The following is a 15,516-nucleotide window of genomic DNA, read 5'->3' on the forward strand; positions in this document are numbered from 1 at the left end:
TAAATAGACATTCTCTGAATCCCTTCCAATAAAATTCATTTCTCCATCTTCTGATTTATCACTGAGCACCTGCTTGGCTCTTTATCTTACTTTTGGAAGGACTTAACAGAATATCAACCACACAATTGCACAAAACCCTTCTAGCCTCTGCTCCATTTTGGTGCAATGCTAACCATTCACTCTGAGGACTGCTGTGCTCTGCTGGTCTCCTGTATCACACGTATAATCGGAGGCATCTTCTGGTTCTACATTGTGGATCACGAGTTCCGCTATGCGACCGTTTAAATTAATGTCATATTTGGCACATGGGAAGAGCTCCATGGTGCCTTTCCTCCACTCCACAGTTGCCTTATCCTTTGTCAGCTCACACTGGAATTTCACTGCAGCTCCTTCTTCCACATCCTTGTCCTTGAGCTCCTTTTTGAAAAGGACTGGCAAGGCTAAAAGAAGGGGAAAAAAAGAAAAAACAGGAGCCTGAGTCATGTCCTGCTTACCATGTCTAGACTGACTTTCAGGGGAACAAAGTTACTGTGATTTTCAAGCGCTACATTCCCAGGCAGGATCCACGTTTTCTAGTTTGCCTGGAGCTGGTAACAGATCTTGCCGCAACAGAAGCAGACATCTGCACCTAAAAAGTTTCTTTCCTGTATTCCTTGGGTCAAATCCTTTCCAGGGCTGAATTATTTGAATGAACTTATCCTTTGGTTGATCTCAAAGATCTCAAAAGAAAAAAAAATACAGAAAACTCCACGGACAGCCTTGAGAAATCAGAAAGGTAGTTAGGAGTCTCTTTCCAGGATCTGGAAGAAAATCCTTTTTTAAATACATAAGTCACATGTCACGTGAAATGTCCAGACATTATGCTAAAGCCTTGTTCTTCCTTTAATCTCTCCCAAGCTGTAAGGCTAAAAAGTGTTTCTTCTTATAACCCAACACACCAATGCAGCACTGGAATAACAAAGTATCTTCCTCTTCCATTCTCGTTTAAAAAAAAAACAAACAAAAACCGGGTGCATCAGATGCAAAGGGAAGTATTTATGGGCAAAATATTATGCACTTCAAAATAATCATATTCAAGCTGTTGCTTTGTGTGGGATGATATCTACTGCTTTATGAATCAGCTCACACCACCTACCTTTCACATTTAAAGATGCCTTTGTTTCCTGATCCCCACTATCACAGCTGTATTCTCCTGTATCTTCTAATTTGAGATTATGTATTAAGAGCTCTACCAAGCACTCCCTCTGCCTCATTTCATATTTCTGGCTGGGCTGCAGCTCCACTCCTCCTTTCTTCCATTCCACTGCGGCACTGGGTTTTGACAGCTCACAACAGAACGTAGCTGTACTTCCTTCCTCAGTTTCCTTATTTTGAAGGGGTTGTTTAAATGTGACAGGCAGGGCTGCAAAATGTGAGAGGTAAGTGTTTTAACAGTGCTTTACTCCTGAACGGACCCAATCCTACCATCGTTCTTCAGAAACGGTCTGTTCTCCTGATTCCACAATCCTTGCAGCTCTCTTTCTTGGTAGCATCCTTCTTGAATCATTAGGTGAAACAAGAGGTGAGGACAGATTGTGAAATTAGGGACACAGTTGGTCTCACAAAGTGGTCCACCGAATGGTCTCCACGCCAGTGTCTCCATGCCAGCTAGGGATGGTTTAGTCAAAGAACACGGGGACACAGCGGGATGCTCTTTCTCTTACATGGACCCTTGTTCTTCCTTAATAAACATCTGTGAGTTTGCAATATTTGGCTGACAGACTTGATCCCCAAATAAAACTTCTGCCAACATCTAAAAGACCAAGTCAGCACTCAAGAACAGGAATAGATAGCACAGTAAGATGAAAATAAGACAACAAATGGAAGAGGAAGGGGAAATTCAGACTTCAGAAAAGGTCTTGCTCAATTTGGAAGAAAGGGCTGAGGAAAACCCATGAGGACACAGCAGTTTACACTCAAAGTTCATACGTGAGGCTCAAAGCCTCAAGTAATAATACTGCGCATTCAGAACATGTTACAGAAATCCTTTAGCCACAGCTCTGCCCAATCGTCGCATCCCTTAGGCCTACCAAAGCCATGAACAATCATTCCCCAAATTCCCATATGCAGCCAAACTCCCTGCACTCAGAGGGCATAAGGATTCATTATATTTTGACATCCTGGCAAGGTTTAATTGTTTTGATGCTGATTAATCATTCCAGATACTATAAGCAGAACCCTTCTACCCTGACCATGTGTCAGGCTCAAGTCGAATATGTATGCTGCTATCGAAGACCAGCAACAAAGCAAATAAACAGCAGTAGGGATCATTGAGAGACGCTCCTTTCACTCCGTGTTTACTGAGTCAAGGGTCAGCACTCTGCCTGCCTACCATGCACAGTGACTGCAGCCGTTGTCTGCTGATGTCCAGAGTCACAGGTGTACTTTCCTGAATCTTTCAGTTCTAAGTCATGAATGACCAGCTCCGTAGTGGAGCCCTGCTGCTTCATCTCGTATTTCAAACCAGGGTAGAGAATAATATCTCCTTTCCTCCACTCCACTAGAGCATTGGGTTTGGTAAGCTCACACTTCAGTGTTACTGTACCACCTTCTTCTGTACTGGCATCTTGAAGCTCTTGTTTAAAAAGTGCCGGCAGGGCTATGAAATAGAAACATAACTTGCAACATACTGCAAATTGGTTTTGGGAAAGAAAAAATAGAAAGAAATTGCAAACACCAAAATAGCTTTTTGCAGATGGATCTAAACATCAAAGCTCTAAATCCAAACTACAAGGTTATTTTCCCTGAGAGGTAATAGGAATATCTGCAGAACAAAGTTGTTGATTTCAAGAAGTCACATTGGCCAGCAAGTATGTACAGGCTTCATCTAATCTAAGACCTAAAGGCAGCAGAAGATTTTGCCAACTATAAAAGTAATTGACGTGTCCTGATCACTGAAGAGGTCTTCTACAGATCTGCAGGAGGGCACAGGAGAATACAGAACAATATTTTCAGGTATACACAGCCTGGAGATCATCAAAGACAAGGAATACTATTTCAAATAAATGGAACTTCAGTTAATAAGGTTGGACAAACAGAGATAGAAAACAGAACACCTGATAGGAGAGGACAGACTTTTCTAGTCAGGAAAGAGGAGATAATTTTTACCCTGGACTGTTAACACAGCTGTAGACTGGTGCTCTCCACACACACAGATGTAGTCTCCTGCATCCTTCTCAGCTATTTCACGAATCATCAGCTCTGTCTTGGTCCCTTCCTGCCTCATTTTGTATTTCTCACTTGCTTTGAGGATCCGCTGGTCTTTCCTCCACTCCACAGGAGCAGCTTTGGTAAGCTCACAGTGCAGAACAACATCTTCACCTTCTTTTGCTTCCTTGTTCATTAGCTCGTCCTTAAAAAGTGGTGGCAGGGCTAAAGGATGCAACACGGACAAGTGGTCATCAGAAAAGCAGAATTCAAATCCCAATTTCTTTTTGGTACTTGGGATTATTTCCCCTTATGCCTCCCTTTTTCACCCTATTCTAAACTTGCTTAGCAATAGCCAAGTTCAGAAACTCTGAAAGGATCCTTCTTCAAGCGTGATGCGAGCATGGTTTCACTTACCATCAACAATTAATTCCCTGACTGTCTGCTGCTTTTCATAGGGAAAAAGCAATACAGAGATACACAGTTCTACTGGATACAGTAGCATTTTACTTACATAGGTATGATTTTACTTAGACAGGTATGATTTCCAGGAGGCTGGTAGAGCGATTTTGTTTGTTTGACTGAAAACTATATACATGAAAGCATCCAGAGTTCAAAAGAAACCTATTTCTGTTTTGAAATTGAAGTCTGAAGGGCCATAACATGCCACGGGAGAATTTCAGGTTCTCACTTTCCCATTTTGGAAATCTGAGCCGAAGGAAGAACAAACTACAGGAACATTAACCTCAAAGAAACTAATTCTTAACATCTAAGCCACAAACCTGCCTTGTGCACAGCTAATATTAATGGGGAGGGAGTGCAAACACAGACCACTTCTCAGACAGGTCAGAAAAAAAGCATGTTTCAGGAAAGCCCAGGAGAGAGTTAGAAGTTGCTGGAAAAAGCTGGTGGGGACAGAACTGGGTCCCTTTGACCACAGTTCCTCAAAGCCAAGGAAGGTTCCTGCACTAAAACACATGCCCATTAATGAGAGGAGAGCAGAACATCAGGTAATGAGATTATTAACATAAAACAAGGATTTATTTCTGATTTGGTTTATTGGGAGCTGGTAGAATAAAGAGTGTAACTGCTGAAAACCTGTCTTTTTTTTTTTTTAATTCCTAACTGTCAAGGTAGTTTCTACTTTGCTGGTCCCCACATAGAGGTTTAGTCCCCCACATCCTTCAAACCTAGGTTATGAAATAGCATAAAGTGCTCTGAAATAGCACCTCTTATCACATTTTGCATTTATGATTTTAAAAATCTGGTGCCCTTTCTGCCAGTCCCCAGGAACAGCCATGGCCAGGTCACAGAGCAGAGTGACCTCTCCTCCCTCTTGGGCTTCCCCATCCCTCACTACTTGTTTGAACAGTGAGGAAGTGAAACAAAGGAGATGAGGGGGAAACAAGCTAGAAAATGTAAGTGCCCAAGAACAGGAAGCTTGAGAAGAAAAGAAAAAAACCCATCTCATTTCCTCCTTTTGGGGGGAGAGGGATTAATAATGCCCCCGAATTTGTGTTGAGCAAATCTTTTTCAGAAAGAAATGAGCTATGCATAGAACAAGAGAAGACAAAGGGAAAAAGCAAAGGCAGGTTACTGATCCAGGGCTGAAAGAGCTGAATTTCAGAGTGATATCTATCCATAGAGCTAGTTATTAATTTAATAGTGCCTTTTTACCATGGACTGTTAAGGTTGCTGTTGTCTTCCGGTCACCACAAACACAGGTGTAATCTCCAGCGTCTTTGACTTCTAGGTCATGAATGACCAGCTCTGCAGTAGTGCCAAGTTGTCTCATTTGATATTTGTCACTTGCTTTGAGCACTTTGGACCCTATTTTCCACTGCACGGGAGCTGCTTTGCTTAGTTCACAACACAGAGAAACTGATGCTCCTTCTGTAACTTCTTCATTTTTCAATTCTTCCTTGAAAAGCGCCGGCAGGGCTGGGAATGGAAAGTCAATACACAGCGTATTTAAACTAAGACCTATGCAGTTTGCAGTTGGCATCAGGAACCCTTTTAATTTATGTTTAAATCTTGCCAAGTCAGGGACTTTAGTCTAGCCATTCAGGTTGAGGTTATCACTACGATGATCTGGAAAACTGAACCCAGCAGTAACAGCAGGAAAAGAAGAACTGTGCTGAAAGAAGAACTGTGTCAAAATACAAGTGGCTGGACGGATTCAAGATGTAACCTAGAGAATGTATCTCAGGGCCACCCTCCATGGGGGCAGGATATCTCAGCTGGTCTAACACCAGCATTCCTAGGCACTATTCCTTTAAATTTACAGGATAGCAGCTTGTCCGCATGGAGAAACAGCCATTTCCTCTACTCCCTTTGCAGGGATATCAGACCAAATTAAGATGGCAGAACAAGAAGTTCTCCTTTCCTGCACACACGAATTCCTAGGAAAAAGTCTAAAGCTGGTAGCTGAATGATTTACACAGTACTAGTATCCTTCAGAGAAGCAAATTAAAATAAACACACATCTGCAAGGTGAATTTACCATTCACTGTCAGAGAAGCAGTGGTGCATTGGTTCCCACACACACACGTGTAGTCTCCCGCATCCTGCAGATCTAGCTCACGAATTTCGAGCTCAGCAACGGCATCATCCTGTCGCATGATGTATTTTTCACTTGCTCTGAGTATTTTGTTCCCTTTCTTCCATGACACAGATGCAGCCTTGGTCAGCTCGCAGTGCAGAGTTGCTGTTTGGCATTCTATGGCCTCCAGGTTCTTCAGTTCTTCTTTGAATATTGCAGGCAGGGCTGAAGGTCACAGAATGGACAAAGACATTAAAAACGACAAAATCCACACAGCTGATGGTAGGGAGAGGGAGAAGTTTGCTAAGGTACAGAAGCAGAGAACACTTTACGGTGGGAACAGTTTCCGCATAATTCTAGGACATTAAACAAACCAATAGGCAAAGAAGAAAATCAGCCTGGATGCAACCAGATCTTAGAGACAGCTTACAAGTTAAATGAAACAAATTCAACCACAGGTGAACACACAACAAATAGCAGATGAGCTGGTAGAGAAATACACGGTGTTGACAATACAGATAGATGTATATGGTTTTTACCATGCACTGTCAAGGCAGCTGTTGTCTCCTGTTCTCCACACACGCAAGTGTATTCTCCAGCATCCTTCAATTCTACATCATGGATAAGCAGCTTTGTGACCGTGCCCTCCTGTCTCATTTTGTATTTGTCGCTGACTTTAAGCAAACTGCTCCCCTTTCTCCACTCTACTTGAGCGACTTTGGTCAGCTCACAGCGCAGAGTGGCTGTTTGACCTTCTGTTACTTCCTCGTCCTTCAGGCTTTCCTTGATGCCTGCAGGCAGAGCTGAGGATGTAATGGACAGAGTGTTAAAATGGAGCAGCAAACACAACCTCCAGGTGAAGGGCAGGGGTGGGGGAAGGAAAAGCTAGAGGAAGAGTGGCGAGCTGCCTTAGGGCCTGATCTTGCATGTACTTCACAAGAGGATCAGGTCCTAAATATATGTATTGCATTAGGAGTTGGGGTGCAGGTCTTTCCAAATAAACCATAAAATGTGAATTAATTCTCATGACCATGACATGTAAAGTCAGACTCAGAGAAACTATGCAGAGATGACAACGGACACAGGCAACAAAACAAATCCAACCCATAAGCCTGATAATTAGGACATCTACATGATAATGGTTATTACCGTATACTGCTAAGGAAGCTGTGCACTGCTTGTCCCCACACACGCAAGTATAATCACCAGCATCATTCTCATCTAGATTATGGATCACCAGTTCTGCACTGGCATCCTTCTGCCTCATTTTGTATTTCTCACTAGGTTTGAGTAACGTACATCCCTTTTTCCACTCCACTGAAGCCGTTTTGGTCAACTCACAGCGCAGAGTGACTACTCCACCCTCAGTAGCTTCTTCATTTCTTAATTCTTCTTTGAAGAGAGCAGGAAGGGCTAAGAACAAAGCAAACATTTTCATGACATGCTGTACTTGGTCACCAAAACAAAAAGAATAAACAGCAGGAATGGGAGGAAGTCTTCATGTATAGACAAAGCTCTAATTTCCTCAGTATAATTCAGTCTGAGAAAATAACATAGCCGGTTACACCATGGTCAGGAAGAAAAGCTAAAGAAAAAATATATAAGGTTTTGCCTTATGTGCTAAGGATACCTACACAACTAGCCCAAGAGTCAGAATGAAGCTGAGGAGCAGAATTGGACTGACCTCTCGAAAGTGCTTGGGTAATAATAAAAAAGAAAAAGAAGAGGAAGGGTGTCTCCATTGTGGACATCTGATAAAGGCCATCACAGCAGGAAGTTCAGGTGTATCCTCATACCTATCCCCCTTTTGAAACAGCTAACAATCATTCGGAGCATAAGACTGGATGGTAATGTGGTAATATTAGTTGGGGAAGCAATAGGATGGGACAATGTCTGCTAAATCTTTGGAATGGCGTGAAGACCACTTTTGTACATAGAATGTGTAGGAAAGAACAGGAGAGAAGGCTCTCCAAGTTCTGACTCTGACTAGTAAGAAATAAATATTTGAGACTACGGATGAAGAGGATAACTGGGCTCACACCAATTATGAAGCAGAAGAGCTCATGGTTTTTAGAAATAGCAATAATGGAGAAGAACAAAAGGAAACTTCTGTTTGCAGCAAGAAAGCAAGATTAAATAAATGCAAGAATTGTTATTTATGACCAAGCAGAAACAAACTTACAGGACAAGGCAGTGTGAGAAAGTGGTAACTTCTTGAAGAAACAATATCAAGGGCAATAATTACAATATTAACTACAAACTATCCCTCCTCAAGGAAACATCAGGAATAGCCTGCCTAAATCACAAATTCTTCAATGGCCTGAAACTCAAGAGACCTATAAAATGCGAGAGATATTAATGAGCGTGAAGTAATTATTACAGAACATAGGGCCAAAATGAGAAAGGCCAGGTACCCTGCATGTCTCAAGAAGTTCAGGGGCAGTCCCTCATTCCTGGGCTCTGTCATCTGATGGGCAAAGGGAGGGAGAAACTCACAGTGGAAGAATGAATTGAGCAAAGTTCCTCAAGACTCTGTCTGGAGTTCAGTACTATTCAGGATTTTCTTTAGTGATGTGGACAATGAAATTCAGAGTAGTCTTATTAAATTTGCAGATGATACAAAGCTGGGAAGGAAGAGAAGCTCAAAGCACTTTGCGAGAGGATTAGGATGAAGAGGATCTTGACAAAACAGTGGTGTGAAAAATAGGCTGCAATTCAGCAAGAGCAGGTGCAAAATATATTCAGGAGCAGTCAGCAACACAAGTACAAGATGGGGAGCAATAGGGAGCAGATCTGCAGAGAGGGATTTGGGGTTAACAAGAGATCACATAGCAAATTCAAGTCAAAAGTGCAATTTCGATGTGAATAAAGCAATCATCATAATAGGATATATAAACGGGAGTGTCATATGCAAGACATACGAAGTTCCTTCATCCTACTCCACTCTGGTAAAACCTCGGATGGAGCATTTTTGTCCATTTTGGGGCACCACACTTCTAGAAAGATGTGGATCAACTGAAGATGGTCCAGAAAGCAACAAGGGTGGGCCAAAGTCTAGAAAACATGACTTATGCAGAAAAAGTAAAAGACTTGAAGTTGCTTAGGCCAGAAAAGAGAAGATAAAATGGAGACATGACAAAAGTTTTCAAATCTGTAGAAGAGTTTCAGAAAGAGAATGATAATAAATATTTCTCCATGTCCACAGAAAATGGGACAAGAAGTAATGACTTAAGCCAACCTAAGAAAGATTTTGGTTTGGCACTGGGAAGAACTTTCCAGCAATAATGATAGTCAGGCAGTGGAGTGAGTTATTGAAGGTATTGTGGATTCTTTACCACTGGAGGTTTTTAAGCACAGGCTAGGCAGAGGTGCCTTGGGGCTCAAGGGTGGACTAGATAATCTGCAGAATCCTTTCCAGTTCTATTTTCTATAGTTAAACTGGGGGTTCAAGACTGAAATCATCCTTTTTATTGGTAAATATCAAGATGAAAAGGTCTTGGTAGCAGAGCAAAGAAACTGATTCGTTGACTTTCCAGGTGAGAAAGATGGATGTAACTCTACTGCTTGCTGTCCTCGCTGTCAAGTTCAAGAATCAAGTTCTGTTTGTGTTATTTAAAATTATCTGTCAAATCTTAACATAAAGTGATCTTAGATTTCAAGTGAAGAAAAATGAATGCACCAGCTACTCCATCTCTCCCCGCTCAAGTCCAAAGCAGGTAAAGCAAAACAAAAAATGCAAGCAAGTGGAATCCTTCAGCTTTAAGTGTGATATAAAGCAGTGTAACCATGCATCAACCAGAGCAGGAAGAGGAAAACAGAGAAGAATATTAGTATAACCAATGAAACTAGAATTCTAGTTAGAAATGGATGAAAATCAGAAAAAAAGGCAAGAAAACACATTATAAAAACAATTAATGGTGGCAAGAGAAAGAATTCATTTTGAGTCAGTATTGAGGCTTCTAGAGGAGGTAAGAGAAATGTCACACATTAAAATCTGACTTTCTGATTCAGGTATTTTACCATGCACTATCAGTGCTGCAGTAGTCTTCTTGTCTCCACACACGCAGGTATAGTCCCCAGCATCCTTGACTTCTAAAGCATGGATCAGCAGTTGTGTAGTGGTACCTTCCTGTCTCATAGTGTATTTTTCACTTGATTTGAGCACTTTGTGCTTCTTTTTCCACTCCACAGAGGCAGCCCTAGATAGCTCACATTGGAGTGTGGCTGTTTCACCTTCTGTGGCTTCCTCATTCTTCATTTCTTCCTTGAAGTGTACAGGCAATGCTGAGGAATTCAAAATGAACAGAATGCATGACCATAGCAGCTATCCAAATAACTATTTATCTGTGGTCCATGGACTACATGTGACAAGCAAAGCTTTCCCTAATAACGCAGGATTAATGATCACTCTGAGAACCACATGATGGTGACTTGAGAAAGGTGGAGAACACCTTGCTCACAAGGCAGAGGTTTTTCTTACAGACTGGTCTTTGGAAGGAAAATAGAGAACCACACCAGTCTCGATTTCTTCAAACTCTGCAGGACTGAGTCCTGCATTACTTTGGCTATTGCCTAGCAAAACAGAAAATAAAGCCTAACTGGAACGTCTGTTCTATCGCAATGCAAATCATTTCTAAAAAGGTTTGTAAATGATAGCTATCTGAGGCATCAATCTCACTTTTCCATGAGATGTCTCCTCAGAACATGGTTAAGTAGACCTTAACTGTCATATTATTCTCAAAGAATGTTTAATACCAGGCTGAAAACTATCTCAAAAATATCCCATCATTAAATCGTAATATTCTCTGCCTTAGGATTGTAACGTCATTACAATCAACATAGTGATGACATATGATAGTCCTTTTTTAGGAACTACTACTGAACATGAACATCAAAGTGAGTTGGAACCAAGACGAATATCCCAACGGAACCTGGAATTTTTGCAGTGAATGCTTGACCAGTACCTGATACTGACCAGCACATTCAGGCCCTTATTTCTATGTCCATCCAGTTTTCTAAACTGATCAGAAACAGGGTTCCAATTTCGAAGCTGATACTACCATGCTTTTAAAAAACAGATGGTTGAAAATAATGCACTGAAATGGGAATATATTTTTTACCGTTCACTTTTAGTGCAGCTGTGGTTTCCTGATCTCCATAGCGGCATGTGTAATCTCCAGCATCTGTCAGATCTAAATCACGAATCATCAGCTCGGCAATTGAGCCCTCAAGTTTTATGGTGAACTTCTCATCTGGCTTCAGGACTCTGTCACCTTTTCTCCATTCCACGGAAGCTGCAGGCTTGTTCAATTCACAGCATAAAGTGGCCATGCCACTTTCTGTGGCTTCCATGTTCTTCAATTCTTTCTTAAAATGTGGAGGAAGGACTGAAGATCATAGGTTAAGAGAGAGCACTTTAAAAATGAGGAAATACTGCATCTTGATTGCTCCACTGGATTAAAACCCTTAAGCTCTAAAAATTTTGATTAAAATATACGGTACCTGAGTGGCAAATTATAATGATTTCAGGAGCATCCCTGCCTTTTGCTTTCCAATAGGCCACATTTGGCATTGTCACAACTGAACTGGAAATCAGTGTTGCAAAACTCAGTATCAGAAGATATGCTTTAAAGGCATTTTAAGATATAAATAGTAGAAAGCTGACCCTGAACTTTCAAGGAACTACGCACAGCTCTAGCCTGTGCTAAGATTAGATGAACACTTAAAATGAACACGATCCGTGACTTAACCTCCAAGACACAGTGTATCATTCCTACCTGTCTTTCTCTATTTTATCACAACGGATAATCACCTTTTAATTCCATTCAAGAAAAAATAAATGAAATCTCAGTGATACACCTAGAGAAATTAATTCTCTGGAAATACGTAAAGTGTTGTTTATGACTTCACCAAGGTCTTCATTATCTACCTCCAGATTGTATTAACAAGAAAAATCAGGGACTAAAAAGACTGTATGATGCTATTTATCAGCCCCAAGTGAGGGAAAGATATCCCCAGCGCTTGGTACAGCTGTCATAAAATTTAAAATAATAGATGGAATCAAGATCAGTTTGTGATCCTGCTTGAGATCACAGATGACAATGCAGAAAATCCCTATTAAACCCATGTATTTTACCATGCACTGTCAATGACGCAGTCGTCGTCTTGTCTCCGCACACACATGTGTAATCTCCCGCATCTTGCTCCTCCAAGCCATGGACTGTCAACTCCGCAATGGAATCCTTCAATCTCATTTTGTACTTGTCACTAGGCTTGAGGACTTCTTGCCCTCTCCTCCACTCCACTGGAGCAGATTTAGTTAGCTCACAGCGTAGAGTAGCTGTTCCGTCTTCTGTGGCTTCCATATTAATGAGTTCTTTTTTGAATAATGCAGGCAAAGCTAAGGGATGTAATATAAACAAAGAGTCCATCAAAACCATTAATCAGATCTTGAGGAGCACAGGACTAGGTTCTGAGCCCTGTCCTTCGCTATTAGAGCAAACTAAATCACAGTCTCCTTCAACAGTGATCCTGCACTATCTTGAAAATTGCATCTATTAGAAAACTACTGCGGGACCTTAGAGGGATAATTGTCACAATAACCTTCTTCTAATGTTGACTTATGCAGCATGCTCACCATTTCCCAGCTGATTCCAATAGTCCTCTGTATCTACTGCCATATGAGTCCATCTGTCCTGAACACTAATCACTTGACTGAAAGTCATTGCCCTTGATGACAGCCTTGTTTTTTGCAGATCTCTACAGGAAATACCTTCCCCGATATCATAATTTACCTTTCTTGATCAGAAAAAAACTGGCAAACTAACTTTAGGTGCACCTTTAAGCCATAATTTCCAAGGGCATAATGGCTCTAATATCAGGAACTGGGGGCAGGGGGAGGTTTTTCAGCAAGTGACTGGCACAGGGAAGAAAATGCTAGTTTAGAGGAAGGGAAGAACAGAAGTGTATTTGATCAGGATAAAGAAGAGGAAGGAAAAGCATGCAGAGAAATCTGAGAGAAGACAGAGTTTTGCCTCCACAGTTTTGTCCATGTCCTTAAAAGCATTTCAGCATTAAGATACATCTCAAATGGAAACAAGTCTTTCATTTACTGGAACTACATGTGAATTGCCTCTGCTAAAGCATAACCAAGACTGTTACACTATTCACCATGGCAGAGGGAGGAACAAAATTTCTCTCACTACTCCTTAAATCAGGACCTTCAGAAAAATGGTTTGGGTTTTTCTTCCCCATCAGCAGGATGTATCACAGTCCTGCAAGGAAGAAGCACAGTCATCCATTCCTGAACGAAAAAAAAAACCACCTCTTCCTAACTGAGCTCAGCATTTTTAAAACAAACTTTCCTTCAAGTTAAGCACTGAAATCCACTGATGCAAGTGAGACGTGAGTGCCAAATTCTCTGAAAACAAACACGTTGTGAGAGGCCTAGTCACTTCTGGCCTTACATATGGGTGCTTTTTTCGCTTTAAAATGAGCCTGAAGACCAAGAAAAGGCTGCAGAATCAAAACATCAAAACAGGCAAGAAAGGGACATCTCAAAGAAAAGGGGGATCTCTGAGATACCGCTACCATAAGCGAGAATTGGTTTCTTTACCATGGACTGTCAATACAGCCGAGGTCTTCTGATCTCCACACACACACGTATATTCTCCTGTATCTTCTACCTCCAGGTCTCGTATCAGTAGTTCTGCAGAAGTATCTTCCTGTCTCATCCTATACTTATCACTCGGTTTGAGAAGCTTGTCCCCTTTTTTCCACTCCACCGGGACACCGACTTTGCTTAGCTCACAGCGCAGAGTGGCTGTTGCACCATCTGTGGCTTCTCTGTTCTTCAGCCCTTCTTTGAAAAACGCAGGCAAAGCTGAGAGACAGCAAGATGGGCAGTGAGACGTAATGCTCCAAAGAGTTAAAATTAAACATCCTCCTCCTTGTCCCTATTATCTTGAACTGATATGCCAATACAAGAACATAAACTGTCACAAGCCTCCAGGAATCAGTATGAGGAAAGAAATCGTATCACCAGGCAAGGACTCAATATTTGCAGTAATACACAGAGATATTTTACATGTACTTAGAGTCACAGATCAATACAGACAGAAGTAGAAAACATCAGTAGAAAACCCAATTTTTTCCTGTAAAATTTCAAGCAAAAAATAAATCTTAATTTGAAATTTTTGAAAAAAATTGGTTTTCTCATATGAACTTTTAAACTGAAATGAAAGGAGGATGTTCGCTCTGCCTTCACATATTTAAGCAAATGAAAAGACATTCGACATAAAAAATGAAACACTGAAGTTTCATTCTAAAATGTCAGTTTGAAATGAAAATGTTCATTTCAGTACATGGTGGGAAAACGAACATTTTTACCTGAACTGACATTCTCTTTCAAACACATCCGTTTCAGCAAAAATCAAAGTTCTCACTGAGAATGACTGGCAGCTAGAAGGTTTCAGCTTGCTTTACACATGAGACTAACTGAATACAATGACAACTGGCCCGTATGTATAAAAGCACCTTGTTGTCCCAGGAATGAAGTATGGGAGTAAGATTGCAAGTTCCCTGAAAAAAGCTTATCGGGGAATAACCTAATTTCTAGGAATTTTTGGAAACCTAAAAATCGCTAAGTCACAGTGAAGGAGGTGGCAGGGCGCACTGGGTGCCCATCCAAATGAACGGAGGAAACACTACAGTTACTTTAAGCACGTTTCTGGGTTTGCGTGTTTTACCATGTACTGTTAAAACAGCCATAGTCTGCTGGTCTCCGCACACACAGCAATAATTTCCAGCATCCGCCGTGTCTACGTTTTGGATTATGAGCTCAGCAACGACACCTTCTCGTTTCATTCTATACTTGTCACTTGATTTGAGGGTCTTGAGTCCCTTTTTCCACTCCACGTTAGCGGCAGCCTTGTTCAGCTCGCAGCGCAGAGAGACGCTTTTACCTTCCGTAGCTTCTTCATCCACCAGTTCTTTGATGAAAAGAGTAGGTAGGACTGTAGAGTAAATGCAATATGGACATGGCATCAAAGCTGAGAAAGTCTGACCCATGAACTTACTCTCTTTTCTTATTTCTCTGCAGCTGCATGTCACTGATGCCATAAAACCTTTACATTTCAGGACTGTGTTAAAATCTCTAGCATTTCAAGAGATTTCAGTTTGCCTTTTAATTTCCTGTCCTCACCCTTTAAAATCTGCTTCAAAAGCCTGTCTTTCTATCTGCAGCCTTAGTTGACAAGATCGAGTCATCACCCTTTATTATATGCATCAACAGAAGTATAGGCATAAAACCAGAGGCCACATTTCAATGCGAGGCCTAAAGCTTTTTGTTTCCTTTGAGAGAACCAGCGGTTCTACAGAAATGCCTGATTTATTGCACTGTCTGTACTTCTATAAACAGGGCTCCTTCAAATAGAACAGTTACAAACAGGCTGCCAGCTTTCTGCAGAGATAAAATACGTGCTTTGGGAGACTAAAAAAACAATCGACAAAAAAGGGGTGGGAACTGCAGGAGCATAAAAAGGCTGCGTTTTCATTAAGACAGTCAGTGTGTAGCATCATATACCGACAAAAGCTTGCTCGTCTTGGGAGCAACGTTCTAAGTAACACAAAGCAAATATTAGTCCCACTTTTAGGACAATTCCTGTGGGAAAACTTTTAAACAAGCAGCTACACTGGACTAGGAGATTGTACTGAGTTGGGAACCTGTACTCCATTTGCTGTTTAAACATAGCATCTAGGAAGACAAACAGCACATCAAGAAGAGATCG

The 15,516-nt window shown here is 41.3% G+C and overlaps 1 protein-coding gene across 1 annotated transcript in view; it reads right to left on the bottom strand.

Moving 5' to 3' along the window:
* The window catches only part of LOC106483823 (obscurin-like), a 177,615-nt gene that overhangs the window by 88,428 nt on the left and 73,671 nt on the right, over positions 1-15,516 (bottom strand). The window contains exons 38-50 of the mRNA XM_067292221.1: positions 14,476-14,742; positions 13,344-13,610; positions 11,865-12,128; positions 10,849-11,115; positions 9,749-10,012; positions 6,878-7,141; positions 6,268-6,531; positions 5,690-5,953; positions 4,864-5,127; positions 3,148-3,411; positions 2,372-2,638; positions 1,136-1,402; positions 174-440 (exon numbers count right to left, since the gene is read on the bottom strand). Coding sequence (XP_067148322.1) covers positions 174-440; positions 1,136-1,402; positions 2,372-2,638; positions 3,148-3,411; positions 4,864-5,127; positions 5,690-5,953; positions 6,268-6,531; positions 6,878-7,141; positions 9,749-10,012; positions 10,849-11,115; positions 11,865-12,128; positions 13,344-13,610; positions 14,476-14,742 — 3,450 coding nt within the window. The remainder of the gene's footprint in view (positions 1-173; positions 441-1,135; positions 1,403-2,371; positions 2,639-3,147; positions 3,412-4,863; positions 5,128-5,689; positions 5,954-6,267; positions 6,532-6,877; positions 7,142-9,748; positions 10,013-10,848; positions 11,116-11,864; positions 12,129-13,343; positions 13,611-14,475; positions 14,743-15,516) is intronic.

Source organism: Apteryx mantelli, chromosome 2 (assembly GCF_036417845.1).
Source record: "Apteryx mantelli isolate bAptMan1 chromosome 2, bAptMan1.hap1, whole genome shotgun sequence".
NCBI classification, from domain to species: Eukaryota; Metazoa; Chordata; class Aves; order Apterygiformes; family Apterygidae; genus Apteryx; species Apteryx mantelli.